The 16,678-nt window shown below is 34.2% G+C and overlaps 1 protein-coding gene across 3 annotated transcripts in view; it reads left to right on the top strand.

Moving 5' to 3' along the window:
* TXNDC16 (thioredoxin domain containing 16) overlaps nt 1-16,678 on the top strand; it is a 125,837-nt gene that overhangs the window by 73,696 nt on the left and 35,463 nt on the right. For all 3 annotated transcript variants that reach the window (XM_078053699.1, XM_078053698.1, XM_078053697.1), the window contains 5 exons: nt 3,975-4,098; nt 7,720-7,863; nt 8,363-8,422; nt 10,795-10,963; nt 11,301-11,437. In XM_078053699.1, coding sequence (XP_077909825.1) covers nt 3,975-4,098; nt 7,720-7,863; nt 8,363-8,422; nt 10,795-10,963; nt 11,301-11,437 — 634 coding nt within the window. The remainder of the gene's footprint in view (nt 1-3,974; nt 4,099-7,719; nt 7,864-8,362; nt 8,423-10,794; nt 10,964-11,300; nt 11,438-16,678) is intronic.

The following is a 16,678-nucleotide window of genomic DNA, read 5'->3' as shown; positions in this document are numbered from 1 at the left end:
CTCTACTGACTGAGCCAGCCAGGGGCCCCTGAACTGCCAGACAATTTAAACTTAAATTCTCTTGCCTAGGACTATGGCATGAATACTGGGTCAAAGGTCAGAAGACTTGGATTCTGTTCCTTCTGGTTCTGGAACCAGATTAATGAATTAGCTTCTCCAAGCTCAGTTTTCTCATTTGTGAACTATTCATAAAACCTTCCCTTCTAACTTACAAGAAATTTATAAGACAAAATAGGAAAATAGTTTGAAAACTGTAGTATTGTTCAAATGTGTATACTATAGTATGGGGCTAGTATGCTCTGCTTTTTGGCTGGGTCATGGAAAGAGTACTTTCTGAAGCTCTTCTTTTTGCTGGTAGATCAAGATCCTTAAATAAGAAATTATAATATTTATTATTGGGAAATAGGTTTTATGGAAAAATTAAAGTTCATGATGGTTTCTGAGTTTTGATGTCTTAAATTGTTAAAATGTAACAATTTTGTATAGCATGAGGTAAGAGAGGTTATAAGATAGCTATCTCTGCAAAGAAATTTTCTGTAAAGGATGGAAGAGTCTTTTCTATGAGTCTCTTTATTGAATTCAGTGTAAATATTTTTTTTTTTTTTTTTTACCTTCTCGTCAGGGCAATAATGTTCATCCTGGGTTTGTATAATCATTCTTTCTCTCTCCCTTTCCAGGCAAAGGGTTTGAGGGTCCTTAAAGTATAGAACTGCTTACATAGATAGTATTGTATGCTCATATTACTATATTACAAGCCTTGTATAGTAAGTTATAAAACATATCTTTTAGTATTGCATTAGTTCTTCAGAATTTTTTTTCCTACGGCAGTAATTAGCAATATAGTATTAAGAGTTTACGCTATAGAATCTTACTGCCTAGTTCAAATCCAGCTTTGTAACTCTGGGCAAATTACTTCTATATGTCTCTTTTTTTTTTTCATTGTAAAGGAAGGTTAATAATAATATCTACTTTAAAGAGTTGTTGGGTCAGTATATTAAAAGAAATAATGTAAAGTGCTAAATTAGCACAGGGTCCAATACATTCGTAAGTGCTCAATAAATACTATACTCATCCATTCATCCTTTCCATAAGTATTTATTGTGTACCTGCTTTGTTTCAGGCACAGTCCTAGGCTCTGAGGATATGGCAGTGAACAAAAGCAAGTTTTTGCCCTCATGGAGCTAAAATACTAGTGGCAGGAGACAAATACAAAACCAGTATAGCTAGAATTTCAGATGGTGTTAAGGACAGTGGAAAAAAAAACAAGGTAAGGTGAGAGAGTAGTTTTGGAAGATCTCACTGATTAGTAACAATAAAGTAAAGGAATATGCCTGTGGATATGTGGGGAAAGAGTGACGAGTGTGAGAGGACGCACATGCAGAAGCCCTGAGGGGAAGAATTGTTTGTGTTTCAGCATAGTATTATGAGGAATAGTATTAATGCTTAGGATCTTTCTTAGTATCTAAGTTTTTTTTTTTTTTTAAAGATTTTATTTATTTATTTGACAGAGAGAGAGACCAGCGAGAGAGGGAACACAAGCATGGGGAATGGGAGAGGGAGAAGCAGGCTTCCCGCCGAGCAGGGAGCCCGATGCGGGGCTCGATCCCAGGACCCTGGGATCATGACCTGAGCCAAAGGCAGACGCTTAATGACTGAGCCACCCAGGTGCCCCAGTATCTAAGTTTTTAAAAGCCCTTTTTAATTCCTTTCTTCAGAGGTTTTTTTTTTTTTTTTGTATGAAATCAAACAAACTGAAAAGTAGAAAAATAGAATGAACAACTATATACTTACTACCTAGATTCAACAATTAATATTTTATCATATTTGCTTCACCTATAATTTTTTTCTAAAACATTCCAAAGAATGTTAGATATCATGGCATTTACAGATTCATAAATATCCAGCATGAATCTTTAAAAATTACTGTTCTTCTTCTTTATACAATCACAATTTTATTATCACACTTAACAAAATTAACAGGAATTTGTTTTATCATAGGCTAATCTCATAGCCAGTTCATATTCAAATTTTTTCATCTAAAATTATTTTCTGTAGGTGTTTTTTGTGAACAAAAATTTAGTTAAGGATTACAAATTGCATTTGGTGTGTTTCTTAAATGTCTCAATGTCTTAACACTCCCTCTTCTTCCCCATGATGATGCCTTTTAGATAAATGGGCCAGGTTTTTCCATATTCTGGATTTGTCTGTTTCCTTTTGCTTTTGTCTGCCTTGCTCCTCTGTTCCCTTATGTTTTCTAAAAACTGGGAGTTAGATTGCCTAGCTCCATTAAATGTTTTGGGTAAGAATACTTCACAGTGCTGGCTTATTGGTATTTTATCTTATTCTAACGTGGATGATGTCTGGTTTTCTCACTTAATGATGCCACCCACATTTGATTACTGAATTAAGGTGGAGACAGTTAATTCTCTCCATCATAAGATGCATTTCCCTTATCCAATTAGCAGATAAACTGTAGGTAGAAATGCAAATAAAACCACAAGACATACCAGTACTCACCCCCCGAATGGCTAAAAATTTAAGAGTAACAATTCCAAGTGTTTTTAAGAAGGTAGAGCTACAAGAACTTTTGGTAGGAGTGAAAATTAGTACAATGAAAATTGGAAAAATATTTGGCCGTGCTTCCTGAAGCTGAGGCTATATATATATCATGTGAACCAGCAATTTCATTCCTAAGCACTGCCCAACAGAAATGTGTATACATGTGCACTAAAAGACAGCTGTAGTAATGTTCATAGCAGTTAGTATACTTTTATAATGGTCCGAAGCTGGAAATAACACATGTCCATGAGCAATAGAATGGATAAACACATACATACATACATACGGTACATACTAGTACATTCATATAAGGAATACATCATTGAAAAAGGATAAACTGCTTTTAAATGTAACATGGATAAACCTCACAAATAGTGTTGATCAAAAGAAGTGGTCACAAAAAGAGTACAGGGCATATATAGTTCTATTATATAAATTCAAAAACTGGCAAAATTTATAGATGGTGGTGAAAGTCAGAATAGTGATTACCTTTGGGGGAGGGTAATGACAGGAAGAGGCAAGAAGATGGCCTCTCGGTGTGCTGGTAATGTTCTGTATCTTAACCTGTGTGGTGGTTATATAAGTGTATCAGCTCTGTAAAAATTCATCAAACTATACACTTACAATTTGTGTTCTTTCCTGTGTGGATGTTGTATTTGAATAAAAAAGTTTACTACCACGATATCTATGTATACTTCAAACAAATTTGGTTTGACTTTAATCACTCTACCTTTTAACTCCGTTATTATTTCCACAGAAGTAAAAAGTTGCTCACTTTGAATGTAATATTAAAAAGATAAATATGTGATATCAAAGAACAAACACACTTACAGTTATTTTATAGGTTTATTCTCATGTATAGTTACAGTCAGGAATGATTTACTGAAATAATCTAGTGGCCTAAAATTTCATGTTTTTAAGATGTGATAGTTGGGTATTAGTAAAAGAAATTGTAATGGAATAATCTCAGTGGGCTAGATTTGGTATTCTTAAAATACCTGGGGGCAGATTGTAGTTTTATTTTAGTGGAATTATTGTAGGATGAGATATTATTTTGAATATTTCTGTGGAATATCAAAATAATTTTGGTGGCCCTATTTGCAATTAAGTTTTATATTGAAGTGGGACATGCAGTTATGTGTGAAATGTTGCAGACGTCAGTGTAATACCATTATGTTAAGCAAGTGAGACTTTCAGTTCTTTTTTGCCTTTTTTTTTTCATTAGTACACACTATTTTATATAAAGTATGCTTTGGGTACTTTTCATAATGATTATGGAATTTCCTTTTTTTGTTTAATTTTAAAACTGAAGTTCAAAGATTTAGTTTCATTTTAATATCAAACAAGTAAAACATTTTTATTAAAATGCTTTGGTATATTTTTAGTCATGATTTTAAAAATGAATGTATTTCTAGGGAGTGCCAGTGGAATTTTTGGTCTTACATGATGTTGATTTAATAATATCCCGTGTGGAAAGTAATATGCACATTGAAGAAATACAAGAAGACGGAGATGAGGACATGGGAAGTCCAGATATGGGTAATACGTTTTGTGATGCTCCTTTCCCCTCCACCCCCCATTCCTCCTCGGCACCCAGGAGGTCAGTGAAATTTCAATGAATTAACTTTCTCATAGAATGTTTTGACATTCAAGACTATGAAAATACCTGGAGAAACCTATTTTGAATGACATTTTATCAAGTTGATTTGGTGGAAAAGGTAAGGATGCTGTATTTTGTTGAATGTGATACCTTTCATTGTTACATGCCAGGCTTCTAGCTTTCCACATCTGTGCCTTTATCTTCTAAATCAGTTCTTTCAGCCCTCCTGGTCTACTCCATGTTTAAAAATGACCCAGGAGCCACAACAGGGTATTTTATTTTTATTTTTCCTATTAGGAAATGAAATTCTAATAAGTATTGTTGGATTTGTAGTTGTAAATAAATCTGATGACAGTCTGGGAGTAAATTTCAATAACATTTAAAACCTCTTTTTAACACGTTATATTTCTTTTTATTGTACTTATTGCTTATGTTTTTGAAGTATTCTATAGTTTCAAGGCTATTCTCCTACACATTATTTACTTTGGTTGAGTTAGCTGATGTCACCTTCACTTTGTAGATGAAGAATCTGTGTTTTAGCAGGATTAAGTGATCTACCCAAAGTCAAACAAATGGCATGTGGTAGAGCCTGGACTAGAACTTAAGCATTCTGACTTGAAATCTTATGTATTATCATTATTGTTACTGACACTTCTTCATAACATTAATCCTATCCTGTAACTGCTCACTTGCTTTTCTCTCTTCTCCACTAGTCTATAATATCTCTAAAGCAGGGATTATGTCTTGTTCATTTTTGTATTGCATTTAGTATATACTTGAATGTTTTACATAGTACTATTATGAGTGTAATAAGAAGGGAGTAATTTACGTATTCTTTTTGTGAGGTCCATTCATTATTTTGATCAGAATCTATATTATAAATTTAATAAGGGCTCTGAGATTTAATGGTTACCAGTGACCAGTTTTTTGGTTTGAGCTATGTTCTAGCTCTTTTCTAATATGCAGAGGTTGGAACTGCTCATGGTTTAAGCCAGAGTTCTCTATAGCATTGTCATTACATAGACCTGTGTTCTGGTCTCTTTCTCCTGGCTCTGTTTTCTATCATGGTTCATAGATTCCCCCTTCCAGTCAAGGGAATTGCCCCTGTGTCAGCTTAGTGAGATTCCTGTTCTCAGTGGGAGTTGCTTGTTTCAAGATTTCCTTGCCACATCCCCTTAATTTGCCCTGTGGTGTGGCCTTCTCTTTCTTCTCTGCCTGTCTTCTCTCCCCAGCCTAGTTCTAGGATTCCTTTTACAGCTTTCCCTTTTGTTTCTTGTTTTGTTGTGGTTTTTTTTTTTCTGTCTTAACTTTCTACATCTATAATCCATATTGGCCCATAATAGTGTATGTAGTCATGTCCATATACATAATCCCCCCACCTTGTTTTGTTCCCATTTGTATAGGAAAAATGTACGTATAGGAAAGAGTTTGTTACCATGTGAGAGCACAACACAAAGAAAAATGTCCTTCAAAGGAAATGGGCACAGAATGAATCAGAGTAAAATGGACTGAATTCTACAAAAGGACGATATGGAAAAAATATTACACATGTATGGCTTAAAAGAACGTGTGTATATATTGATGAATAGGTGAAAGAGCTAAAGAGTGGATCAATTTAGAAGTGAGGGTAGCTTATTGAGAGAGAGAGAATAGGAAAGAGGGAAAGGAAGTGTTGGAAGAAGAGGACAAGAATGGATTGGGAAATAAAGGACTGGAAGGAAAATGAAAATATGTGAATAAGAAGGAAAAAATACAGTAAATAGGAAAATAGGCCTTTATTAATTTTGGTATTAGAGTTGTAACTTGTTAGTATCATAGAATGTGGTGTTTTAAAGTTCCTTTAAGTTAGTATAGTGCAACTCTTAGGTTTCGGATTTGAACACTGAGGCCCATAGAGTTATGTGACCCACTGGAGTCACACAGCTGAAACCTGTGGAGATGCACTGTAATTCAGATCTGGTATTTTATTTTATATATTAGAAATCATATAAAAACAATACTTTCATTTTTAAATTGTCTTTCTCTGTTCCTTTCTTTGTAATGTGTTATTATAAAGAATTATGAACTTAGCATAAAGTAGACAGGATAATAGAACAAATCTCCTGGTATCCCATTACCTGGCCCCACCCAGCTACCATCAACCCATGGCTATCCTGTTCTAGTCACTGCCCACCCCTTATTATTTTGTTGCAAATCCCAAATATGTAGTTTCATCCAAAAAGATTTCCCTGTGTATTTCAGAAATATAAGGATTCTCCTTTTAAAATGAACATAATGAGCTCTGGGTGTTTTATGCAACTGGTGAATCACTGAATTCTACCTCTGAAACTAATAATAGAATATATGTTAATTAAATTGAATTTAAATAAAAAATTTAAAAAATAAAAATAAAAAATAAAATGAGCATAACTGGGGCACCTGGGTGACTTAGTCCGTTAAGTGTCCAATTCTTGATTTTGGTTCAGGTCATGATCTCAGGGTCATGAGATCAAGCCCTATGTCGGGCTCCGTGCTGAGCATGAAACCTGTTTGGGATTCTCTCTCTTCCCCCCCCGACCCAGGCTTGTGCTTGCTTGCTCGCTCTCTCTTTCTCTCTAAAAAACAAAACAAAACAACCCCCCCCCAAAAAACCAAAAAAACAAAACAAAAAAAACTTCCCCAAACCCCCATAATTATTGCTATTATTACATCTCAAAAACTAACAGTACTCTTTAATATTATCCGTGTTTGCATTTCCATTTGCATGCTCCTTCATGCCACTGTGCCTTTGCACATGCTATTCCCTTTGCTCTGTATGCCTCCACTGCCTTCCTAAGTTTCATTTTCTTTTAATATTCAGCTAGTGTGAACTCTTCTAGGAAACTTTAATTGTCTCTCTAATCAAGTCAGATGTCCCTTCAGTGTTACCATATAATCTGTACAAACTTCCAACAGAATATTTACAAGTGCAAAAAAAATTTTTTTTAACCCCATACATGGATGGATGGATGGATGGATAAATGGATTGGTCCACTGGTTGGTTAGTTGGTCTAAGTTAACGATAGGTTTTTACATATTCAGAATCCACATAACTTGATGCACTTAGAATAAAATCTAAAATTCTTGGTTCATATGGCTCTTTATGATCTAGCTATCGCCTAGTCTAGAGTTTTGTCATGCCATTTACTCCTTCATCCCATCTTGTTTTAGCTAAATTTGCCTTCCTTCAGTACGTAGTATATGCTAATCTCTTTTATGTCTTAGAGCCTTCATATATGTTTTTCTTTTTGCCTAAGACTTTTTTTTTTTTTAAATTTTGGATTCTCTAGCTGGAAGGCTTTGGCTCTCCCAACCTAAATCTCCCTATTACAATCTATCATGTACCATTTTCTTTCCTTAAACTGACATAATTTATAACTATGTGTTTATTCAGTGATGAGTTTATTGTCTGACTTTTCTGTAAACAGGAGCTCCATGTGGTCAGGGACTAATGTCCATCACAGTGGTTGTCCTACAGTGGAATTTGTATTTATATAAGTTATGTATTTATATACACATTAATGTATTTTTGAACATTTTAGATATTCAAGATGATGAAGTGGCAGAAACTGTTTACAGAGATAGGAAGAGACGGTTACCTTTGGAACTCACGGTAGAACTGACAGAAGAGACGTTTAATGCAACAGTGGTGGCTTCTGATAGCATAGTGCTTTTCTATGCTGGTTGTGAGTATGAGCCTTTAGAGGGACAGTTACGTATTGGAGGATTTAAAGTTGGTGGATTTTATTTTTGCATTCTGTATATTGCATGTGGTAGAATGACATAGCTTTCGCACTGTCCCAAGTAGACTGCACATATTGAAAGATTTACTAATTTACTAATTTAGAAAAATTGTTAATTCAAGCTAATGTTTTTAATATATTAACAGTTCTTTTTTAAAAATATATTAACAGTTCTTATGAATCTATAGGACATATATTGCTTTTACCTTCAAATAATAGCCCTTCAACTATATCCCTTGCAGTCTGAGTGCAGAAAATTAGTTGCATTTAGAATCCTCTTGAATGTTTGCACAATATTGAGTACTGTATATTAAAATATTTCTTATGAAGGAATAACAATTTTGGGAAACCCTATAAATCTATATGTTTGTTAATGTATAGGTATGGATGCTTTGGAGATATGCATATTGCAATATCTGTTGAATTTTTTACTTTAATGTAGGGCAAGCAGTATCCATGGCATTTCTGCAATCCTATATAGATTTGGCAATTAAATTGAAAGGTATGTAATATGGTATGTATGCTTATTTTCTTGATTCTAAGCTATAGCTATTTGTAAAGGTATATCATGCTAAAGATGAAGAAAACCACAGAAAATTTCACGTTATTATATTTGTGTCTCCAACTTTATGTTAATGAACCATGAGTTTCAGAAATGCTCAGAAGCATTCATCTTGGTTCTTTTCACGGAACTGTCTTCAGTAGAAAGTAGAGAGCCTATGTATAAAGTACTTGTGGCCACACAGTTAATCCAGTAATCTTTTTGGCTGAATTCATTCAGCAAACATTTATTGAGTGCCTACTCTGAGCTAGTTACTATTAAATATTATTAAATAAATACTAAATACACTTAAACAAAAATGTGACAGATAAGACCCAATCTCACAGTCTAACCAAAGATCTAAGATCTCAGTGTTCTTAAAGCTATTCAGTTAGCTCCTTATGGACTGGGATATTTCTTAATAGCCAAGATCTTTTAACTGTTCTATGAAAACCTGATCCAGGGGTAGGTAACTAATCCAAGGAATAGACTTGAACTCAAAATATCTATGCCATCATTCTAGCAAAGACGTAGGGAGAGGTAGGGAGGCATGTTAATAAGAGAGAGATAATGGTGGATTAGGATAATGTTTTATAATCATTTGAATAAGAGAATGTATCATGCTTCGTACCTGTAATACGATTTTCTCCTACTGTTTTGTTTTTTCTTAGCTATTCCAGTTAAATAGGCTTATTCTTTAAGCTACTTTAGGAATGTATCCACCATTTAGTTTTTTAGGTTCTTTAAATTTTTAGTAAGTTCTTTATGGGTAGGTAGCATATCTTATACTCAGTTCACTGGACTTGGCATATTGCCTTACATCGTAGAATATTTGGTATTTAATAATTGTTGAATAAATGAATAAGCTAATAAGGTGGAGTTTAGTGGAAAATGTCTACTAGTGTACAACTTATTTATATACTAGGGACTTTTGTGAACTTAAATTAATTCTGGAAAGTCAATCCTAAATATAACATGTTCTATGGTAATAAAAACATCAGAGATTTTAAAACTTTTTTCCTCAGTTCATTTCTCAACCACATTTGATCCAACTTTTGATTACTTCATTACCTGAGTGAAGAGGTGATTAAGTCTACAGATAATGTGATTACCTAATATATATATATATTTAAAGATTTTTATTTATTTATTTGAGAGAGACACAGTGAGAGAGGGAACACAAGCAGGGGGAGAGAGAAGCAGGCTCCCTGCGGGGCCCGATCCTGGGACCCTGGGATCATGACCCGAGCCGAAGGCAGACACCCAATGACTGAGCCACCCAGGCGCCCCACCTAATATTTAAAAAAAAAAAAAAAAAAATCAAATCCTCTTACTCTCTTTCAGGTTCTCCTTTATAGTTGCAATCTACGGAAAGATTTAAGTTTCTTCTTTTAGGTTCCCCAGCCTCATGGGCAAAAAATTAGAAGAAAGGAAAAGGAAGGGGGAAATGTAAACCATAATGAAGGAATAATTGGATAATGTCCCTGAATAATAGAATTATCCCCCCACCCATCCCATTTGTCAATACCAAATGAAAATGGAAACAGATTCCCTTATATTCTTCTCTATTAATGATTGAAAAAAGAGGCTCCCTGGCCCCTCAATGCAAGGACTCTGAGTTGTATGTGTTTGTAGAATAAAAAAAGCAGATAACCAAGCCAAGACTTGATTTCCTTTTTCATTTAGGATGTTCTTTATGAGTAACAATCCTTTTAGTAATTAGATAATCAGATAAAGGGACTGTTTCAGAAGTTCAGGGGGCTTAATGTAGAAATGCATAGTATAGGTAACTATTTTATGTCTACATTGAAGCCCATACTATAACTTTGTAAATTGGGAGAATACTGTAATGCTTCGGGCATTTAGTCCTATAACCTTTCACATTGACTTTATGGAAAAAAGCCACTTTTCATCTAAGATGATGAAGAATATTTTATACTCAGTCACAAGATGGCAGCAAATACCAAGTTTTTATACCTACCTAGTACCTAGTTAGCTGTAGCTAAGAGAATTTTTTTTTTTTTAATCTTTAAATTAGGAACACAATTGGAAATTCCTGCATTGATAAAGTATAGGGGATGTAATACTGCAGGAAACTTAGACTCTACTGGCAGACGAGCATGCAAAAGGGACCCACAAATTGAGCAGCAAAGGAGGTGGGGAAATAAGCCAATTGGGGAAGGGGTTGCAAAAATCAAGGGAAGAGTGTCCAGTGGAAGCAGTTCATGCTCATGAGAGGTTAAAATAAGAATGGGCCATAAAAATATTGTCAAGTCTACACAACTGAGTTTTCTACATTAATATTTATAAAGTGTGCATTTCCTGTTGTTTAGGCACATCCAGTATGCTGCTTACTAGAGTGAACTGTGCAGATTGGTCTGATTTATGTACTAAGCAAAATGTTACTGAATTTCCTGTTGTAAAGATGTATAAGGAAGGCAAGAGCCCGGTGTCTTACCCTGGAATGTTAGGAACTGAAGATCTCCTAAAATTTATCCAGCTGTAAGTATTTAGCTTCTCCCTAAGACTTAAATTTTGGGGTCTGTAAACCTTCTAATTCCTATACTTTGTTGACACACTTTGAATAGGTTAAGGAGGAATGAATTGAAATAACAGGATAAGGTGAAGAGAGCTTATTCCTTCACTTTGGGGGAGATAGAAATTGTGTTTAATGAGGGTGATTTTTTTTTATTAGACTAGTATTTAGTTGTCTTTATTTTGTCAGATACTTATCCTGTGGAATACAGTGTTTGCCCATGTTAGTAGTATGTTTTATCTTTTTGCAAGCTGAAAAGTATCTTTAAAAATTAATTTTGAATATAGTTGTATATTCATTCAGCAACAGGATTTCATGCCCAGTGAACATAACATCTGTCCAAGAAGCAGAAGAATATTTAAGTGGGGAATTATATAAAGACCTGATCTCCTACTCTAGTGTGTCGGTGCTAGGACTATTTAGCCCAAACATGACAACAGGTAAGTAGTTAGGTAATAGTTAAAAACTTGATTTTTTAAAAATGAATTAACATCTTTTTCAATTATAGGGAACTCAAATTATAGAATTTTGAAAATAGAGAAATTTGAAGGAAAAAATCTAAGATTATCTAGTTGTTAAATTTTGATATAATTCCTTCCCTCTTTTTTCTGTGTACCTATGTATTGCATATTTATATATATTTTAATGTGATTGGGCTAGTACTGTGTATCTAGGTTAGTATCTTGCTGTTTTTATTTAATATTGTGTGGGTGCATTTTTTCCCTGATTAATATTCTTCAAAATCATCATGGCTGTATATTTGGATGCATATACCATAATTTATTTAACTCTTTACCAACAAATAACATCTTTTGTTTCCCTTTTTTCTTTTTGCTATAAAGAATATTTTTATTTATGCATCTTTGTGTGGGATTTAGGTGATTTAATGGGTGTAGATTCCCAATAGGAGGATAACTTTATGTTTTCTATAAACTGTGTGTTATATGTGTTATTCATTTCTAAAAATGGGATTTTAGTGCTTGTCTAATGAATTACTATGAGATTTTTATGTATTAAGGATATTAAGTTCTTGTCATTTTGTTTCAGTTATTTCCCCCCAGTTTGGTTGTTAGCTTTAATAATTTTATATCTAGCAGTTTAAAATTTGTTTTCAAATGTATTGATTTTGAGATTTATCCACTGATTTCAGTTACAGAAAATCTCTATTGTCCTTATCAGTTAATAGTCACTTGTATTTTCTTCTTGCTTTAATTTATATTTTCTTACACTAATTTATAGTCTTCTTGCTTTGAATATTTTTTTTTTAAAACTGTGATAAAATACATGTAACACAATTTACCATTTTAACGTTTCAGCATATAGTTCACTAGTGTGGAGTATATTTACATTGTTGTGCAGCTAATCTCCAGAACTTTTTCATGTTTCAAAACTGAAACTCTGTATCTGTTAAACAGCTATTTCCCTGTTTCCCTAGCCCCTGGAAGCCTCAATTCTACTTTGTATCTCTATGAGTTTGACTACTCTAGGTACCGCCTATAAGTGGAATCATACAATATTTGTCTTTTATTGGCTGGCTTATTTCACTTAGCATGATGTCCTCAAGGTTCATCCATGTTGTATCATGTGTCAGAATTTCCTTCCTTTTAGGGGCCTCTGGGTGGCACAGTTGGTTAAGCATCTGACTCTTGGTTTCAGCTCAGGTCCTGATCTCAGGGTCTTGAGATCTGGTTCTGAGCTCAGCGAGGCATCTTCCAGAGTTTCTCTCTCTCTCTCTCTCTCCCTCTGCCCCTCCCTGCACTCGTTCTCATGCTCTCTCTAAAATAAATAAATAAATAAATCTTAAAAAAAAAAAGGAATTTCCTTCTTTTTTTAAATTTTATTTTATTATGTTAGTCACCATACATTACATCATTAGTTTTTGATGTAGTGTTCCATGATTCATTGTTTGCGAATAACACCCAGTGCTCCATTCAATACAAGGCTAAATAATATTACATTGTATGTATGTAACATTTTATTTATCCATTCATCTGTTGATGGATACTTGGGTTGTTTTCACCTCTTGGCTATTATGCATAATGCTTCTGTGAACATGGGTGTACAAATATCTCTTCAGGACCCTGCTTTCAGTTCTTTTGGATGTATACCCAGAAGTGGAATTGCTGGGCCTTCTGATGGTCCTATTTTTAATTTTTTGAAGAACCACCATACTGTTTTCCCTAGTGGCTGTATCATTTTATGTTCCTACCCATAGTATACAAGGGTTCTGATTTCTCTACATCCTCACCAACTCTTGTTATTTTCTGGTTTTTTGATAGTAGCCATCCTAATGGGTGTGAAGTTTTGATCATGGTTTTGATTTTCACTTTCCTAATAAGTAGCGATATTGAGCATCTTTTTATGTGCTCCTTGGCCAGTTGTGTATCTTCTTTGGAGAAATGTCTATTCAAGTCCTATGCTCATTTTTAAATCAGGTTGTTGTTGTTGAGTTGCAGGAATTCTTTATTCTGGAAATTAACCCTTTATCATATATATGAATTGCATATATTTTCTTCTGTCCCATAGGATACCTTTCTACTCTGTTGATTTTGTTCTTCAATTTTTTTTTTCTTTTTTAAGTCTTTATTTAGATATTTTTGTGCATGGTATGAGGTTAGGGGCCAACTTTATTTTGTCTGAATAGTTAACAGTTGTCCTTTTTTTTCCTCTCTTTTTTTGATTCCACCATCACCATATTAAATCCATGTCTGTATGTGTGTATGTGTGTTTGTGTGTGTGTGTGTGTATAATCTGTTTAAACATTTTGTTTTATTCATTTTTTTTTTAATATTTTATTTATTTGACAGAGAGAGTTAGCAAGAGCAGAAACACAAGCGGGGGAGTGGGAGAGGGAGAAGCAGGCTTCCCGCGGAGCAGGGAGCCCGATGTGGGGCTCGATCCCAGGACCCTGGGATCATAACCTGAGCCGAAGGCAGACGCTTAACAACTGAGCCACCCAGGCGCCCCTGTTTTATTCACTTTTATCTCCCTGTCAATACCTAATCTATTCGTTTTTTTTTTTTAAAGATTTATTTATTTATTTGAGAGCGAGCAAGCATGCAAGCAGGGGGAGGGGCAGAGGAAGAGAGAAATAAGCAGACTCTGCACTGAGCAGGGAGCCCGATGTGGGGCTCGATTCCAGGACCCTGAGATCATGACCTGAGCTGAAATCAAGAGTCAGATGCTTAACCAACTGAGCCACCCAGGCACCCCTCTAATCTATTAGTTTTATAATACATGTTGAATATATAATTGGGTCAACTCTCTTGTCTTTTATAAATTTTTTTATCTTTTTTGCCTTTTGGCTCTTCCAGGTGAACTTTAATCATTTATACATATTGTCTAAACTTATTTGTATTTCTCTTGCTTGTTTTATGCTCCACTAGTGTTTCTTTAGTCTACATGGAGTATGCTTCTTTTGGTTTTATTTTCCCCAGAGCCAGAGAAGATGTTCTTTCAAAAAACAAACAAAAATATTTGAATCCATAAAATTAAAGACCATTTTTAATGATTTTGAGAGACTCTGGACTCCAGGAAACAAACTGAGGGTTTCAGAGGGGGGTGGGGTGGGGGGATGGGTTAGCCCGGTGATGGGTATTAAGGAGAGCACGTATTGCAGTGAGCACTGGGTGTTATATCCAAACAATGAATCATAGAACACTACATCAAAAGCTAATGAAGTACTGTATGGTGACTAACATAACATAATAAAAATAAAATAAAATTTTAACACATTTTTTAAAAACAAAAACAAAAATTATTTTGACTTCTATAGAAGATGAGGATGCTTTTAATTTCTTCTGTCATCTTTTTCTCTATATGGGCCTCTATAGCCTCATATTATAGACTCAGATTATCATTATTGCTGAACTTTAATATTTTTGCATTATATATTTCTCTTTCAAAAATTTCTTGCACTTATTTTTCCAACATTTTATTATGAAAATTTTCAAACATAAAGCAAAGTTGAAAGATTTTATAATGAACATCCATATACCTACCATCTAGATTCTACTATTAACATTTAACTTGTACTTGATTTAGCACATATCTGTGCATCTGTCCATCCTTCCACCCATCAATTAATTCATCTTATTTTTGGTGCATTTCATATTAATGTTTTTTCATTCAGCTTTGATACAGTGCTTATAGCAATTAATTTTACTTTGTTAGTTTTACATAGCATCATAGAGTATAGTGTTCTTTTAATATCACAGCTTCACTATTTTTAGACTCTATTTTTTTCTAGCTTCATAGGAATGCCTTTCAGTAAGTTGTAAAGGAAGGGTACATAGGGGTTTTTTTTCTAACCAGTACTATTGCTTAGAATGTTATTCTCTTGCCTTTGCATATGGATGGCTTCTTGAATTGACTGTGTAACACAACCTTTAATGTTTTTTTCGTCACATGTTAGCTGTTTGCATTTATCTAGCAAACTTGCCCCCTTATATTTCTTTCATTTAAGATGAATTTCAAATTCTGAATAAAATTTTTTAAGGATATTTTTCTGGGAAGAGTATCTCCACATCTAGCATCATATCTACAGATAGTGGATACTGTTAACTAGTTATTAAATTTTGCTTTCTACAAATTTCTGTCTAGTAATTGTTCCCCTCTATGTTGTCTTCAAAATTTTTTAAAATAAAAGCCAAAATAACTTGAAAGAAATAATAAGAATGTGAATGTGTGTTCTGTGGTTTCCCATCTTAGAAGGCAAAATCATAGAGGGGATCGCTTTTTCATTTGTATTCTCTTTATGAAAAATTGTGAAGTGAATGAGTCTGTGGTTTACTCCTTTGTCTTTGCCTTTCTAATGTTTTTGCTTCTACCCGTTGACTTTGTCTTCAATCTAGCTCAGGTGCCTGGTGCCCTGAGGTTGTCTATTATTTACTCAGGGCTTCCTTCCAAAAAGAATGAAGGTCTTCAGATAATAAAAAGCACAAATACAATGAAATCATTAAAACAAGAATAAGAGTTAAGCTGTAAAAGAGAAGGGGATAATTGTGTAGTATATTTAGAAAACACTGCAGTTGGTCATAAAACTTAACCTTAAGCAATCTGGCAGCAATTGGAAACAGATGAAATTTTTGCCATCTTATCATCATTATATAATAAATGGCAATATAAAAGGATGCTGACTCATCCACAGAAAAAACTTTTCCCTGATTGTAAATGCTGAGAGGGATTTTTCATATTTTTTTATATGAGAGATATAGGGAACAGTATACTTTATGATAGTTCTATACAAATGATAAGATTTACACATAATTACCTCTTAACGGAAGTCAAAAGTATAGGGGCACCTGGGTGGCTTGTTAAATGTCTGGTTAAGTGTCTGACTCTTGATTTTGGCTCAGGTCATGATCTCAGGGTTGTGAGATAGAGCCCTGTGTGGGGCTCTGTGCTCAGCAGGGAGTCTGCTTGAGTTTCTCTCTCTCCCACTTCCTTCCCCCCACCCCTCCCCCACTCACGTGCACACGCACGCGCTCTCTATCTCCCTCCCAAATGAATAAATCTTTAAAAAATAAGTCAAAAGTATAATGTTAAACGACATAGAGATTGTTCTGGAATGCCAGAATGATGTAATCTGGATAGGATGCTTTTTTGTTATTTCACTAGATTGATTGTTCTCAGACTTTTCAGTCAGGTATTAGATTCTCTTCTTTTTTGTTTTTGTTTGT

This window comes from Halichoerus grypus, chromosome 8 (genome assembly GCF_964656455.1).
Source record: "Halichoerus grypus chromosome 8, mHalGry1.hap1.1, whole genome shotgun sequence".
NCBI lineage: Eukaryota > Metazoa > Chordata > Mammalia > Carnivora > Phocidae > Halichoerus > Halichoerus grypus.
The sequence above is the reverse complement of the archived record's forward strand: the minus strand, read 5'-3'. Positions and strand labels throughout refer to the sequence as shown.